Below are 17212 nucleotides of genomic sequence, written 5' to 3'. Positions count from 1 at the left end.
TAGAAGTTCTTAAAGGTCCCTGCTGACCTTGTTGGTTCTGTGACTTTATAACTTCATAAAATGTACATAAAACTAACCTATAAGTAGATTGGTTATCCAAGAATCTGCAGGAGTCCCCTAAAAATTTGTAGCACTTTTTGTCCTGGAGTCATAGTCCTTAGAGAGAAGATAAATAATTAAATTGCTACCTGGGTTTGCTGACTGTATTCTTGTATTTCAAAAAAAGAAAAAAATGTTTAACCTAAACACTTGCATGAATTTTGTATGTATGGGAGGTTTCAGAGTTGTATTGCCGCTTGTCTGGATTTTGGGGAGACGGGTGTGTCCGGTATCTGCAGGTGCCATGTGGCACTGACTGGCAGAGGGTCTTGTTTGGGACATGGGAATGCCCTAACACTGCTTGTTCTATCTAGATAGCTCAGTGTGCAGCCTGTGCCTGTCACAGAATCACAGGATCACTTAGGTTGGAAAAGCCCTCCAAGTCCAGCCATTCCCCAGCACTGCCAAAGCCACCACTACCCCATGCCCCTAAGTGCCACATCCACATGGCTTTTAAATTCCTGTAGGGATGGGGACTCCACCATTTTCCATGTATACTTTAATCTATACTTAAATCTCTGAGTCTGAGCTATGTGGTTTTACCTTTCATTGGCTTGGTGCAGGTTGGCACCATGCACAGAGCTCAGGAACTGTGTGACAACCTGTGAAGCCGCAGTAATATCCTGAGTTACACACTTTCCTCTGGGGTTGTTTTGTATTCCTTTATCCATTAAGTTTTAACCAGGTTGAGCTCTAAATTAATTCACCATTACCTAGGAAAATTTATTGGGTTGTGAAGGTGGAGGATTGTTCTCATAAGAACAATTCTGAGTCCTAACATGCTTCTTTGATTTATTTGGATACCATTTACAGGTAGTTGAGATCAAACTGTTGATAAAGTTTTTGTTTTGTTCTGTCTTGAAACTGCAAGCTTCTTTTAGTGTTGAATTTTGGTTCACTTTGTTTCATGCCATCAGTAGCCAGTAATGTATTTCATTAAAGCGCACTATACATATATCATTATAAAATTTTCAAACAACTTATTTTGTGTCAAATGTAGCATGAAAAGCTGTATTTTTTCTACATGTGTATGTTGATAGAATGACTTATTGTTTCCCAGAAACTTGTTTCCACTAGCAATACTCGTAATTGAGCTTAAATTTGATTTCTGTGAACATTCTAAGGGGTTTCTAAGAGGAAAGTAATGTGAAAAAAAGAGGCTGGCTGCTGCCATAATATATACTATAAAAGGAAAATCGGCATTTTTGTTAAAATAATTTCTATAATTTAATTGGACAAAACTAGAATAATTCAGGATAGGTTTTTTTTTTGTACGTGATCTAGGACAGTTTAATTTTTCTGTTGATCCATTTAATGTTCTGCAGGATATGCTGGTGTTGCTGGTAAGTTTCTTTAATTCTGTTTAGATTTTGATTTTACTGGGCTTTTTAGTATCCTTTTATAAACTGATAGTGGCATGCTGTAAATCCCAGTGGCACAGCTTAAACACCTGCAGAAGTGAAGCTGCAAAGTCAAGGGGAGCTTCTCAGCACCTGTGGCACCAAGGACTGAGTTGTTCTGATTTTGCTGTCTACATCCAGGTTTTCCCTCTGAAAGGGAAATTCCTACCCAAAGCATGAAGGTTTTCAACCAGCTGGTCCATAATCATGATCAGTAGTTGAGGAAGGCCAGGTTGGGGTCTCTGCTGCTCCTGCGGGTGCATGGTTTGGGGACAGGCAGCGTTTCCATAGCTGCAGGGCTGCGTCTCCGTGTGGTTCCCGGCTCCTACAGGCAGGAGTCCTGTTTGCTCCAGAGCCTCCTGCTGCCTCCAGCTCAATGGCTGGAGCTGTCCTCCCCTTGCCCTGGCCAAGAGGAGCGGTGGCTCCCCGGCACTCTGTCTGCTGGGCCCCACAAAACCAATGGTAGCCAGGGCTCCTGCAGTGCTCCTGCAGCAATTCCAAGCACTTTTTCCATCCAAAGTGGGTGGAAATGTTGTTCAAAATACTTGACGACTGCCACACTCTTCTGTGCTGAAAGCTACTTAGCAAACTTGAATAAGAATATGGGCTTAAATCATAGAACCGCAGTGTGCTTTGGGTTGGAAGGGACCTTCAGGATCAACAGTTTCAACTCTCCTGCCATGGGCAGGGACACTTTCCACCATCCCAGGTTGCTCCAAGCCCTGTTCAACCTGACCTTGAACACTTCCAGGGATACAGGGGCAGCCACAGCTTCTCTGGGCACCCTGTGCCAGGGTCTGCCCACTCTTCCAGGGAAGAATTTCTTCCTGATCTCTCATCTAAGTGTCTTTTCTTTCAGTTTAAAAACCTTTCCCCCTTGTCCTATGGCTATTTGCCCATGTAAAAATTCTCTCACTCTCCATGTTCTTCAAAAGCCCCCTGTAAGTACTAGCATTTTCTGTTTCCACAGAGAATTTCTAGACCTTAGAGATCTGTGCAGATGGACATTTTTATTGAAACTGGTAAAGGTTCTGTGAACAGAAATCTGTTCTATTTTCACTTCCAGCCCCGGCACAGAGCATATTGTGGTTATGAACAAAGTGCTGTTACCTTGAGGGATGTCCGACAATGTCAGTCAACCCACCGAACTCCCCACCTCTTAAAGTCCTGACACTGTTCCACTGAGATATCACAGTAATCTTGACCTATGCACATCCCCCCTTCATGCCATCCCAGAAAGGGGTGGATGGGACATACTCCACCTTAATGCCAGAGAACTAAACCTTTAAGTTTGATGTGTAGGGTTTGGATGTTAATTGTTGATATATTGGTTCCAGAGAAGACCTTATGGCTGCCCCCCTTCCAGCAGCTCCTGGGAATCACATTCCTTCTTAGCAGAGGAAGCCATAAGGAGGGACAAAATTGTTTTATGAAAAAAGCAAATGTTTTGTGCAGGTATGGGGGTCTTACTCAAGCTCATATGGGAGGACAGCCTCAGCTTTTTGGCACAACGAAACCTTAATGAGACTCTGTTAAGGTTTATGACCACTGGTGATAAGAGTCTCAGGTGATTTTTATTTCTTGTTTTTTTGTGGTGTATTAAATATTTCCCCCAGAGATTCTATAAAATGAACAAATAACTGAATGATAAATGTATTTGTTAAAGATTTTCTTTTATTTCTTTATTTCAGATAATACCGCTTTTTCATCATCAAATCCACACGCTTTCCAGATTAACTTTAACAGTTTATACACAGCTTTATGTGAGCAGCAGAAATCTGATCAAGCCACTCTTCTCTTGTACATGCTTCTGCATCAGAACAGCAATATGCGGACCTACGTGTTGGCACGGACAGACATAGAAAATCTGGTGAGTCCTTCTCTGCATCCTTTGTTCTCATCACGTGGGATTGTCCCTGCAAGCTTGGGTGTCACCAGCTGCAAGTGGCCTCTGGTCTGCAGTGGGAGCAGTAGATTCTGGATCACTCATTCACCAGTTCTAGCTCACTTATTTTTGTTACGTCATCTGAGGAGTCTGGTGCTAAACATGTCAGTGCAGTCAAGGGTGGTACTGGTAAAGTTACAAGACCGTCTTGGATTCTCTCTTTCTTTGTGCCACTATCATGACCCAGGTCAAACCTGCCCACTTCTGATCATGGTGTAGAGAAACTGGTAGCAGATATCATTCTATTCATTATTTTATTTATCTCTTTTGGATATTCAGTCCAAAAAGTTGCACAAGCTTGCCCTGTACTTTCAGAAGTAATAGTTAACAAAATGAGCTGTAACTGAACTAACATGCCAAATGTCTTACAGGGTTGACCTAAGACTGAAACTCCTCGAGGAGCAGCTCACAGATTTTATAGAAATACAACTGTAGTGCCTTTTTAGCCACTTAAATAGGATTGTGGTTAATGGCCAATATAACAGACACCTGGTACGGTTTTTGTAGGTTATAAATTAGCTTATGTTCCCCACTTTAGTTATGTCACAAACCACTTCAACAAATCTTACTTATTAAAAAGCATTCCTTTAATAAGATAATGGCTGTCTAGGGGAATTGGTAACAGAATAGAGGACCCTTTCCATTTTAATATTTGAAATCTTGCCAGGTAATTAGATCCCTTGCCTGTTTGGTGGCAGATATGGAGTGAGTTTGGTTTCTGTCCAAGTTCTAGCAGATGTATTGCTAAAATCGGAGTTGATAGACGACACTGTTGGCAAACTGGGGTGAGATGGTTGATGCTGAATTGATTCAAGACTGAACCTGTGTCCACTGCAGATTATGTAGGCAAGGGCTGAGTCATTTTGCATGAATTCTGTGAACAAATGGTCGTGTATAATTTTTGGGGTTGCTAGTGTGTGATATGACAAGTTAACAGCTGCTAACCATAACAATTTGTTGTATCTTTAGAATCACAGAATAGAATCCCAGAAGGGTTTGGGTTGGAAGGGACCTTAAAGTCCATCTTGTTCAAATCCCCTGCATGTGCAAGGATGCCTTCCACTATCCCAGGTTTCTCTAAACAAGTAAATATTAGGTGTGTGCATTGTTTTATAATTATGGTGTCAGATACACTGTAAAGCTTCCAGAAAAACAATGCTGTGCATCTGTCAAAACAAGCCAAGATGCAGGTACTCAGATGCTCTGCAGTGTAAGATATTTTCATATTATCACCTAAAAAGAAATAGTCAGAAAATCCCAGAAATTATCAGCAACTTTAAACACTTCATGGGAAAAGCTGAAAAAATTCAGAAAAGGATCACTGAAAAGTGGAAAATATGTTTTTTGTGGGTATTTTGATTTTTTTTTCCATACCAACATTTGAAACTGCTCTTATTTTGCTCTTCATGCTGCTTCTTTATGATCTCTGCTGACAAGTTACTGACATCTTTGTCCAATCTTGTTTTTATCAGGCCAGTAGATAAGGATAAGCAGCAACCAACTGAGAAGAGCAGTTTTAATTGCTCAGTAAGGCAGGCTGAGCCAGACCCAAAAAGAATTGGGAGGGCTACTGGACAAAGAAATCATGACCTCCTAACTAAAGTCCTGTGGTGGAAAGGAGTAATTCAGTCTTAGACTTGAAAATATGAAGGGACTTGAGTACTGGAGCTGGCTGTCCTTCCCTGTATGACAAGAGTGGTGCTGATGTGCTGTGTACTATTCTGGTGTTATACTTCCAGACTTCATGAAATAGTTAAAGACTGTTGAAAAATGGGCCAGTTTTGAGAAACATGGCAGTTTTTGCTTTAAAATTAACAATAACACTCTGAGAGGCCTAAGAAGCTAGCTCCAGCTAGTCAGAGAAGAGCTTGGGGAGTATCAGGATGTGTATGTGCCTTCATTAAGGGGAATCCTTGAAAAAACAGGAATCTCTGCTTGTGGAGAGGGATGATAAGAACTAAAGCCTGATTCCCACCATCCGGAGATACAGGACTAAAGCAGTAAGGTCATTAATTCAGAGTCAAAATGGTCTTTGAATGAGGGTGGAGGGCTTTTTGGAGGCATGTGGTATAAATCTGTGGCCTCTTTGTACAGAAGCAGTTGGATGAATGAGGTATAAGGGTATATAGGTGCTATATGAGATCATGTCCACAGGCAGCTCAGAGCTCATCCTAAACTTTAGGGGATTTTGCAGGTTTTTCCTGTTTCTTTGCTCTCAGTGCATCCCATACGTTGTGTTTTCCTCCATTTTAATTTGTTTCCCTTTCTGTGCCCAGGAACCATCACCAGAAGGTGATCTGTAACATTTCATAAGGATTTTTGAAATGTGTCTCTGCTCTTTTTCAACTTCAGTTTAACTTGTAAATTAAAACAGTTTGTTTTTCTTAGCTGGTACAACAGATACTGTCTCAGCTCACTTCCTCATTTGTATGAATCCCTCTCTGCCAGTTATAGCTAAATATCTTCACCTTCCCTTGGACTTTGTGTTTTATTGTTAATAAAGAACCTATTTTGGTCTTACTATAATTCTTCTTAGCAAAATGAATAGGATCTTTGTGTGTCCTTCATGACTTCATTTTTTAAAATAACTGGATTAAATATCTGATGCTAGAAAATCTTTTGTTAGAGAAGTTTACATCTAGTATTTGGCTGTCCTTTTCAAAGTGCTCGCAGGGATCTTCCAGAAAGTGGTGGGACAGGTGAAATAGAGTGCAGTTAGCACATTTTTTGATCAGCAAAGTGTTCTGGTCTGTGGGTGGGAGACTGTTGAGCTTCTTCTGTTCGAAAGAGCAATTAGCACCAATATTGCAAGTAAATATACCAGTGACATTTCTGCATGTAAGAAATGAGCTATTGGATGTGTTTGCTTTAGCTGCTGAGTTGAGATTTTGTTGCTGCTCAACGTGACTGGAATGAAATAGCATAAATGATGATGTATTTTTATCAGCTGATGGTACAGGAATATTTTTTCCTGTCATATAAATTTGTCTTAAGCAGGTTATTGCTTGTATTTTGTGGATTACTAAAGACAATGTATTTTTAAACTTTACTGGGGAAACCAACCCTGGACTGAATATAGCACCTGCAATTTTCAGTGTCTGTTTTTACGTATTTTACTTGTTTTGGGGATTAAAAGTAACTTTTTAATGGTGGCTGTTTCTTGCCAGTTGAAAGCTGCTCCTAAGGGAGAAGTGTTAGTAGTGGTGCAGTAGAGGTAGTGTGATGACTGTGAGAAAAGGGTCAGCAATACAAAAGACGTGGTGGCTGCCTTCACAATATAGGGTAGGATAAAACCATTGTGTAAGATAGGTACCAAAGTTTTAATGCATGTATGTAGCATAGAAGTGTAGAAAAGTATTTCAGTTGAAAGTCTAGATAAATTTTAATATAATTAAAATATTAACTGAGAGGATTCTTCTCTTTTGGAGGAATCTGTCTCCCAGAATCCTCCTGAGACTCCTCCCAGGCATTTCCTGCAGTTTCCACCTTTATTTGAGACACCTGAGGTCCCAGGCAGCAGCCCTGGACTCCTTCAGAGAAGATACCTGAGATGTTTTTGCTCTTTAAATACCATATCTCACTTCCAAGATTCACTTGAGACTCCTTCCAGGCATCTCCCAGGGTTTTTTGAATTCTTCTAGAGACCTGAGACCCAGGTTTCTGCCCCAGACTTCTCCAAGGAAACTATCTAAAAGCCTTCCTCTTTTGAAGAAAATTGTCTCCTCCAGCCTCCACCCAAGACTCCTCCCAGACATCTCCCAGAGTATTTCCAATTTTACATTTTTGTATGAGTAGAGTTTTAATTGAATCATATATTGTAACTTTTTAATAGAAGTGGTGGCTTATTCACAAGTTTTTGTTTTGAGAACAGTAATACTTGTCCTAAAGGTGTGTATGCACCCCAGCAATCAATATACAAAGGAAGAAGTGTTGTAAGGAGGAAAGATCACGGAAAGTGTATAAATTGATTCTGGTTCCATCTGGAAATGGCATATAAAAGAGAATTAAGTTGCCAGTTGCCTCCCTGAATTTTGTCCAGTGTGTAGACAGCGCAAAGCCTGAAAGAGGAGTGGAAAGGGAAATGTGGCCAAAGGAGTGGAGGTTTTGGAAGCAACAGAGGTTTGTTTGGGACAGGAGGACTGACTGCCATGATCTGGAGTGCCAGACTACTCTTCAGTAGCAAGTATGGAGCTTTCACATCTTGGCTTGTAGAGGAATGGCTGCAATGTCTCAATATCATGTATTTTTAAATGTAGTTTGCAGCAACACACTTGCAGGACTTAGAGCACATAAGGACAAGAATGGACTTTTTCAGTTACAATTAGTATTAATGTGCATAGACAGAATTGATATTTTGCACTGTTCTGAAGGAATATGTTTTGCCAAAGTGGTTTGTAGGGTTCAACACAACCAGACTGAATCACAATTATCTTTAAAGGTCCCTTCCAACCCAAACCATTCTGTGCTTCCGTCTGAGATCTGTCTAGAAACCTAAGAAGTTGTTCCAGTGGTTACCTACAGCAAGGCTTTTGTTGTTCTCCCTGCAAAGTCCAGTTGTAAATGCAATTCTTCATTAGTTTTATGTTGCTTCCAGCTCCATCCAGCTTATTGTAATAACTCTTGGATGTGGAAATGACACTGCTTTTACACTGCAAAGCTACAGACAGCATGTAATTGTGGAGATAAAAACAATTTGAATGGTGGACTAAAGCAGAGATGTTTATCTCACTTTCTTCCCATCCAAGGAAAAGGACAAATTTTTTTGTCTATATGCTAGCTAGGAGTTCTAGGGAAAACCTGGTCTTTACTCAAGACTAATATTAAGAAAACACAAAGATGGTACTCTAGTTTCCACTGGGGAGAGAAGTTTCTGAAGGATCCTTTGAAATGGTAAGGGAAGGATGTTTGCAGCGTGTAATTTTTAAAAAATATTTTTATTTTAATATTTATTTAATATTATGAAAAGTATTACTGTATGTATGTTCTCCCTTTGCTTCTGTTGTCATCCTTGACCCTGACCAAAGTATGTGTCAAAAGGATTTGTGGCCTGCAGCATTTAGATCAATCTCATTTCATTCTAATAGAAACTGGTTTAGTATGTCTCAACTGTTTCGAGGATGGTTGATTGTAAGAGAACATTTTGGTAACTTCAGAGGCTTGTGAAGCACTTGGTGTCCTGGCTGCTCACCAGAATAGGTTTCACATGATTCATCCAGCTGCATTTGGCCTGTTTTGAAAAACAGAAAGTTTTTAGGTGTCTAGAAGCTTCTTGGAACTGAGGCTTTCTCCAGTTCCTTTTTCCAGGGCTTTTTGTGATTTCGGCCTATTTCTGCAGCCCAGGGAAGCCACGTTGTACTGAGCCAGTAGAAAGCTAATTTTCATTTGGTAGAGAGACAACGTTTGCATCTGGATTAACTTTAGACTAGCATTCAGGTATGCTTGCTGTTGCAATGAAATCTCATTTTCGTTATTATTGCAAGGGTTTGGCTTAAGCTGTTCATCCTGGTGGAAATGTTGCAAGACCTTGGGCTGAACTCTAATCATAATGATCAGTCAGTTCTCTTTGGCTGCATATTATCTAAAATTGGAAAAACAGGCCTCTTCTAGTCTTAACCCAACCCAAACTGGTTTCTTTCTGGTATTATCTTCGCACACCAAAATGGGATTTAACTTCCATGTCTCAAAGTGCCTCTATTCACCTCAGCTTTGATATGCTTGGCTAGGTTTGATGAGGAAGGGCTTTTCAGAGCAGGCTTTGTGGTAGCACAGATGGGTAGACACAACTGTTTTCCTGCTTGGACTGCTGAAAATCTTGTTTAACAATTCTCTTTTCCCCATAGTGTAGAGAGGAGGACTGAAGCTTTTGGAGATTATGGTAACTGGTATGGCTGGGAATCTCATTTATTAGGGATTGAAATTCCATTTCTGACCACAAGAAAGCACTTGTTTAGACTCTCTTGTGAGACAAAACGAAGCAGATAGAAGGTGTTTGGACACTGTATGTCACAGCTCAGGGGTGGTTGTTTTAAGAGGGAGGAATTGGTATGAATTGTCAAGGGCAGGGCAATACACGGGACCTTTAGAACTGCCTCTGTTTAGTATCTGAGGTATTTGAAGACTAAACTAATACACATATTTTTCCTTCCCTAAAGGTTCTGCCAATTCTTGAAATTCTGTATCACGTTGAAGAAAGGAATTCACACCATGTTTACATGGCCCTTATAATTCTGCTGATCCTTACAGAAGATGATGGCTTCAACCGATCCATTCATGAAGTGGTGAGTTGCTGTTTTGGTAAATAATCCTTCAGCTCTAAGAGTAATCTAAATATTTACTTCTAAAAAGATACATCAGCAAATCTGTTCCCTCAGCAGAGGCTGTATAAGCTTATCCAAATTTGATGGCATATACATCTTTGTTTTGTACGAAGAAGAAGAAACCTGAAGACTCATTTCAAAACTTTTCCCAAGTGAAACGAACAAAAACACTCCCTCCTGTAGAGAAACTGCTGCAAATATCTCATTTTCTGTCTTTTTTTGGTGTTCCCTGTTACAAATTAGCCTAGTAATAGCCGGGCAGGCTGCCTCAAAGGTGCTGAATGTTTGCCATGGAAGTGGAGGGCCTAGAAGAGAGGAAAAAAAACAGGAAACCTTTTTTATTTCTCTTGAAAAACTTTGCTTAACTAGTTTGATGCAGCCTTTAGCTGGAGTTGTATTTTCCATACTAAATGTTACTTCCTTACTTGGCATTTCTTTTTCTGTCTCTCTGTTAGATTAATTTCTGTTTTATGTTGTCCATATAACCGGGTCCAAATTTTTACTAGCTTTGATGGACCTTGACCATCTGTGCAGGATGGACAATTCTTAGACAATTATGTCCTAGTTTCCCAGCTTCTAAAACTATGATACTGCATAAGATATTTGCACTGATTTAATTTATTTTTTTGACTAGGATACAGAAATTCTCTTTTGGGGAAATTATTATCTTTGTAAATTATTGTCTGTGTGAAATTATTGAAATGCAAAATGCTGAAAGCAAATGTTAAGGTTCCTAAATGGAAGTCTCTCCCAGGTGAATTTCCAACCTATTTTGGAGGGAGCTGACATTTTTCTTGTTGCCAAACAGTAGAGACTTATAGTATGTTTCCTCTGAAATTTCAGTTTATTTAGTATAGCTCTGTGTATAAAAATCAGGAAGAGATTATTTAAGTGCAGTTTCCTGGGAATACCTTTTAGGAAGCAGCTTTTAAGAGCACCTATAGTAACCAAGCAGATGACTGAAATATTTTCTTGAAGCTTTTTCCTGCCTTCAACTTCGTGTGCCTTGAACCTGTACATGTGCACCAGAGGTGTACATGTGTGATGTATATTTTTGGGTTCCATGTCACTGAGTCATTTATCCTGTCTCATAAACTGGACTTGTTGAGAGCTGGAATTCAGCAGACAAGGTGTCATTCCTGCCTCAATCTCTTCCTCTATCACTCTTTGTTCATTTTAGAGGCTTTACACACGGTCTTTCAATAAATTCCTTACTGGATGAGTAAAAATGGAAGATTTCCCTAAATTCCTTAATGAGGATCCAGCTGTGGAATGAGAACATAAATCAAGTTTTCTTTTCAGGTTAATCCTGCCTTTCAGCTAACTCTGCCAACAGAGTTGTAGTGTTTGCTTGCAATGTGGATATTGGTTTACTACTTCTATCTTAATAAAAACACAAACCCCACCTTATTCCTTTTACCCTGTTCTGATCTTTTTTTTCAGTCATAGCTTTGCTTCTTCCATTTTCTTCACCCTTTTTTTTTTTTATTTTACTCCAGATATTCACTAACTGCTTCTTTCTTTCCTCTGTGGTTGTGTTTTCCTGCTCAGTAGGGTCTGGTACCATTTTGTTAATATTGCTGTGTGGCCAGAGTTTTGCTGGATTTGGTTCTTGGGTGGATAATGAGAGGGTGGCTGTGAGGTGCAGGAGCCTTCAGGCCTGTCTGTGTGAGCTTCTTCTACACATTCCTGCAGATCCCAAGGAGGGAAATAAGTGTAAGGGAAAAAAGCATGTCAAAGTCATACTTACAAATCCATTCCCCTCACCCATGTCTTTGAATTATTTAAAATAGATGTTTTCAGGGATGAATGAGCAAGTTTCTGGTCAGAAACTCCAGTATTTAGACAAAATTAGTCTCATACATTCTTAAATATTGACTCCACATCTCCTAAAGCCTAAGAGGGTATTATAGGTCTGCAAAATGATGGGAGTCAGAAAATCTGTGTAGGCCTTTCTGTAAAATGTAAGCATCTAGCATCAGTTTCATAAGCCTCATGCATGCAAATACATACCAAATTCTAGCAGTTACAGCAGGATTGGTTTTTTCCTCCATGGGAAATCTTTTACTTGGGTAAAATATGAAGAAAAAGAGATGTGCTGTATTTTAGATCAACCTGTTTTTCTCTCCGCTGTGTATCCTGTGTACTGTTCTTATAAGAACCATGACTGTACAGTTCATTTATGGACTATTTTCCTTTGTGGCATTTAACCCACATTTATTTATTGATTTTTAGGATTAATTTTAGTAAGTGAAGTTTTATAAATCTGGTGATTATACCAACTGGTAAGGAGCTCAGGAAACCACAGGAACTCTTTTTGACTGCTGTAGGATGCTGAAGCATTTTTTATTTAAAATGAGTGTGGTCTTAACTGCCTGGAAAATATGATCAAAATCATAGGTCCTGTTCCTGCAATTGGTTTAATGCAGTTGGGTCACTGTAACCACACAGAACTCCATTTCTTTCACTAATAATAACAATAATTATAATAGCAGAGTAAACAAGTAAATGTGAGAATTCTCCAGAGAGACAAGTATTGGTGATCTTTTGTCTCTGATTTATGAAATTCTAAATAAAATTACATCAGACGTCAAAGTCAAAATAACATCATAAGGTATTTTATGTAGCAGTAACCTTATTGTGCTACTGTAGCACTTTATGCTGTAGTAAGTGGTGATAGACTGTAAATCATGATTTAACTGTGTTTATTTTTAGTGTGTTAAAAAATATCTCACAAGCAAAGTTGTGGGAAACTGAGAATCTCACTGCTTGGTATATGCAGAACTGAGCTCCTGCTCTTTGCATCTGCAGGTTGTGCTCCCTGAGTTGGAACTATCCAAGAGCCTGGTATTCAAAAGAATAATTAATCAAAACATTTTAATTTATTTTAAAATTATTCTTGCAAGACCACCTCAGAACTAAGCTTTTTCTTTTTTTCCCTTTTTAATGTTAACTGCAAACCAATGAGATTGGTCAGTGGGGGCACTGGTTCCAGGTAGATGATTTTGAAATTTAAGGTATTTTCATGCTTCATGCCTCTGAAACCCAGAATGGATGATGGTGGTTGCTTTTGTTGTTTCTGAAATAGCCATTTTACTGCCTACCAGCTCAGGTTGCTTTCCTCAGTGTGGAGGAGAGGTAACAGGTTCTAGTATGTAACTTTATAACTGAGAATTCATCTATTTTTTTTAAGAACAGTGTACTATTTCAAGGAATAGATACCTCAGTAACTGTCATTTTTCCCAGGTTGGTGTTTTCAGAGTTTCAGGGAGAACCACTGAAGGTTTCTGGAGTGAGACTGGAGCGTTAACATGTCTTTGTCCATGCTTACAGCTGTCAGCATGGTACTTAATGAGCCCTGGTATCTTCATGTTTTGCTTTAGGAATCTGAAATGTGGCAGGTGGCCTTTGTGCCAGGGCTCTGCTGCTGATAATATGACTAAATGTGACCAAATTATCAGTCTCTGGGCACAGGGAGCAGTCTGTTTCCATCTGCGCAGCAGAGACGTAGCCGGAGGTGTCCTGACGTCTGTGGAAACTGAATATTCTCATTTTGCTGTTTCTAGAGCCATCTGGGCTGTGTGCATCCTCCCCTGCCCAGGGATCATGTTATCAGCTGAGATAGGCAGGGATGAGCTGCAGCTTGTGCAAGTGCAGCTCCCGTGGGACAGGACTGTGCTCCCAGGGATGATTCTGCTGCTGCTTGGCAGTGGTTGAAACCACACAGAACCGTTTGGCTTGGAAAAGCCCTGCAAGGCCATCGAGTCCAACCACCCCCAGCCCTGCCAAGGCCACCCATGTCCCCAAGTGCCACATCCACACATTGAAGAAAATGTAGAAGAATGGGAGACATTGATATGACAGCAGCTGGGAGAAATTTGAAACAGGCTGGGACTGGCTGCACATGGAGCATGGGATGGTGCAGTAGGGGAGAGGGACAAGATTTTAAGAAGAAGTAGGTAAGATTTTGGGATGCTGACAAGAGAAATGAGTGAAGAGGCAGGATAGGAAGTGAGTGACAAAAAGTTGAGGAAGGTGAAGTCAGGCTTCTTTTCGATGAGAGACTGGGCAGGGCAGGGTAGGACAAAGGAGAGTAGCTTCACCCTGACAGAAGGCAGGGTTAGAAGGGATATAGGGAATAAATTATTCCCTGTGAAGATGGTGAGGCACAGGCACAGGGTGCCCAGAACAGCTGTGGCTGCCCCTGGATTCCTGGAAGTGTCCAAGGCCAGGCTGGACAGGGCTTGGAGCAAGCTGGGATAGTGGAAGGTGGGTTGAGCTTTAAATTCATTGTAACACTTTGAACATTTAGAACAATCCATTCTGTGGTTCTGTGATGATAAGGTGTGGGAGGGGGGAGTAGAAGCAGGTAGAAGAAAGAAGTGTGAAGGAATGGGGTCTGGGGGGGCAAGGAGGTGGGATAAGCTACAAGGAGGGAAAACAGGAAGGGTGATGGCTTCTATATACAACAGAGATCCATGGGTGGATGAGAAAGATGTGTCTGGAGATGCGGGAAGGCTCAGGGTACTCCTTGGGAGCTAATTAACTTGTCCCAGTCCCATTCCTCTTGTCCCACTGGGACACCCTGTGGGGGAGAGCACATGATGGAATCTGCTCTCAGCTCCAGCATAGAGTGAATCATGAACTTCCACTTTGGTGGGTGAAGTGCAGGGATGTGCCCCACAAAATAGCACCAAAGAGGGTGGGAGGAAGTATGGGGATTGTTTTATTTGTGGGAGGAGGTTGCTCTGCTATTTCACTCATAAATCAGAGACTACAAAAAGTAACTTATTAGATATTTAATCAGTTATGTTGATGGTTTTTTGGCCAGGGTAAGTGTATTTTGTCTAAAAGGGGAAAAAAAACCTAAACCCCAAACTCTTGGGTATCGTTTCAGAGCAAATTGAGTGAAGTTATTTCTTTTCAATAATCATCAGGAAGTATGTCCGTTTACGTACTATTGGTTTCAATTTACATTGTGTGTCATGTCAGAACAAATAGTATTTTACAGTATCCATTTTCATAGCTGTATTTCGTTTTTTTTAAAAAGTCTGTTAAATTTTCAATAAGCATTTAAAAGTCAGGAAATGAAATGTGGAACCACAACTTACCCCTGCTATATTTTTTTTTTATTTTATATTTTGTTATATTTTATATTTTTTTATTGCTGAGAGTAACCATTATTTAATGATCATATACTGTATTCCTTAAATAACAATATGTTTTTCTTCTGGAAGGTTTCAGTACTGATCTTGAGATATTTGAGCTTGAGATATTTGTCAAAGTGTTTAATTTATTTCTTTATATAAAATCTTCTCTTGAGAACAGGTATATTCACATAGTGATAAATAAGCTGTTACTAAGAAATTACAATTAAGGCAACCAGGATGAATGTCTGCACTTACTTTAGCATTTTGCATTTGTGAAGTAACCCATGAACTTGCTATATCTTACCATATGTTTATGCTTAGCAGCCTTGGGATGATCAAGTTCTCCACTAGCACAGTATCTTCTTGCAGTAAAGTTTGTACGTGTGCTTCATTAATTACTTACACTAACAGCTTTTGAAATTTTCAGTTGCCTTTTTTTGTGAAAATATGTGTGGATTTTGCTTTGTCTTTCAGGCATTTCCTGTTAATCATCTATGTTGTTCATCCCAACTAGTTATCCTTGTTTACTGAAACTCTTTGGATGACTTGTTTTCATTTATACCATCATCACTTTGTCTTAAAATAGTATTAGTGACTTGTTATAACCAGAAATTATACTGGTTTCCGCATCCACTCATCGCCTGCTATTTGTGGAAACCTTTCTTGTAGTGATTTCATGTTTCCTATTTGTTCCTCAGCCTTGACCATTCTCCCCTTAAATACCTCTCAAGTCTTTCTGTCTTCCCCATTCTGATTTTTTGATCCTTTCTGCAAAAGGTGTTTACCATCAAGCACTGCACCTCAGCTTGTACCTGGGGATGTTTTGTCACCTTTGCCATAAAACAGTAAAATAGTTTTTCCCATCAATAGCTTAAGGTCACTGGCTTCATTTTAGCTTTCTTGTGGGAAATAGGAAGGTGCTGATAAAGAGCCAGGTACTGTGCAGCATGTGGTAATGGAGATGCTTTAAAAAAAAGTATTTAAATTTTATTTCAAGGACCTGAATTTTTATTTTGTGTCTTCATATATAATAAAAAATTATTTTTATATCTTAAACTTTATCAGCTTACCAATTAACATGAATCATAATAAGGATGCTATTTCAAATGTCTCTTGTAATGTGAAAGAGCTTTCAGAGGTACACAGGTTGGTTTGAGTTGGAACAGACCTAAAAATTAATCTTTGGGTTCCACCCCCTGCAGTGGAAGGGACACTTTCCACTGTCCCAGGCTGCTGCAAGCCCTGTCCAGCCTGGCCTTGGACACTGCAGGGATGCAGGGGCAGCCCCAGCTGCTCTGGGCACCTGTGCCAGGGCCTGCCCACCCTCCCAGCCAGCAATTCCTTGCCAATATCCCAGCTGGGCCTGCCCTCTGGCACTGGCAAGCCATTGCCTGTGTCTCTCCAGTCCCTCTCCAGCTCTCCTTCAGTCTCTCTTCTCTCCCTGAAGTTACACAGAGTGATAGATTTGCGTGCAGTAGTCCTCGTTAAACATACTTATGTTTTGACCGAGAATAACCCTGAATTTATAGAGGATCTTTTCCATGTTTTTAGGACAGTTCCTGTTGAGTCATTTTCACCAGTCCTTCAAGGCAGGGTGTTGGGTACACGTGTTTCCTCCATAGGCTGGCTGACTACAAGAGTGGATTGATTCTTCTTCTGCAGTAAACTTAGAAATGGTGGTTAACTTCATCCACCATGAGAGCAGAGGGCAGGGAAAGATATGAAGCTCTTAATCTAGTTGATGACTTTATCTAAAGTGTTAGGGGAAGAGACTTCATACTTTTCAAGGGAAAGGCTTCAGTATGAATTCAACACTGTTGATCTGCCCCTGACCTTCAGTGTGTGTGCTCTTGCCCATCAGTCAGAGCTCCTGTGTGCTGCCTCTTGCCCAGCCAGTGATGAGGGAAAACGGCAAGGCATTGGCAGAATTATTCAGGTGTCTTGGGTGCAAATGGAGGCTTTATAAAGTGTCAAGAGTAAGATCAAAATGAGTATATGAATATGGTGGCACAGAGCATTGGAATTAGCGAAGTGCCAAATGTAATCATCTTTCTACACTTGGTGTGTTTCTGTATGACTTAAAGTTGATGAGATCTAGGTGATATTGATGCAGAGGTCTGACTTTTTTTTGTTGTTATTGTTAATTTTGTTTTAATTATGCTTTGGAGTACAAAAATTAAGTCACATTTGAGAGTGGAAACTAATTTCTAATTTCCATGTCTTTAGGAATGTGAGATTCCAGACAGCTTCCTGTGTTCTTATTAAGACCTAGGTGCTGAAGAGCCTTGTTCTTTTATTTTT

General features: G+C 40.1%; 1 protein-coding gene across 50 annotated transcripts in view; it reads left to right on the top strand.

Moving 5' to 3' along the window:
• DYM (dymeclin) overlaps positions 1 to 17212 on the top strand; it is a 210157-nt gene that overhangs the window by 78944 nt on the left and 114001 nt on the right. For all 50 annotated transcript variants that reach the window (XM_086867510.1, XM_086867499.1, XM_086867522.1 and 47 more), the window contains 2 exons: positions 3191 to 3369; positions 9597 to 9722. In XM_086867510.1, coding sequence (XP_086723636.1) covers positions 3191 to 3369; positions 9597 to 9722 — 305 coding nt within the window. The remainder of the gene's footprint in view (positions 1 to 3190; positions 3370 to 9596; positions 9723 to 17212) is intronic.

This window comes from Cyanistes caeruleus, chromosome Z (genome assembly GCF_971803275.1).
Source record: "Cyanistes caeruleus chromosome Z, bCyaCae1.hap1.1, whole genome shotgun sequence".
In the NCBI taxonomy this organism is placed as follows: Eukaryota; Metazoa; Chordata; class Aves; order Passeriformes; family Paridae; genus Cyanistes; species Cyanistes caeruleus.
Note: the sequence above shows the minus strand (reverse complement) of the source record. Positions and strands in the feature narration are given on the sequence as shown.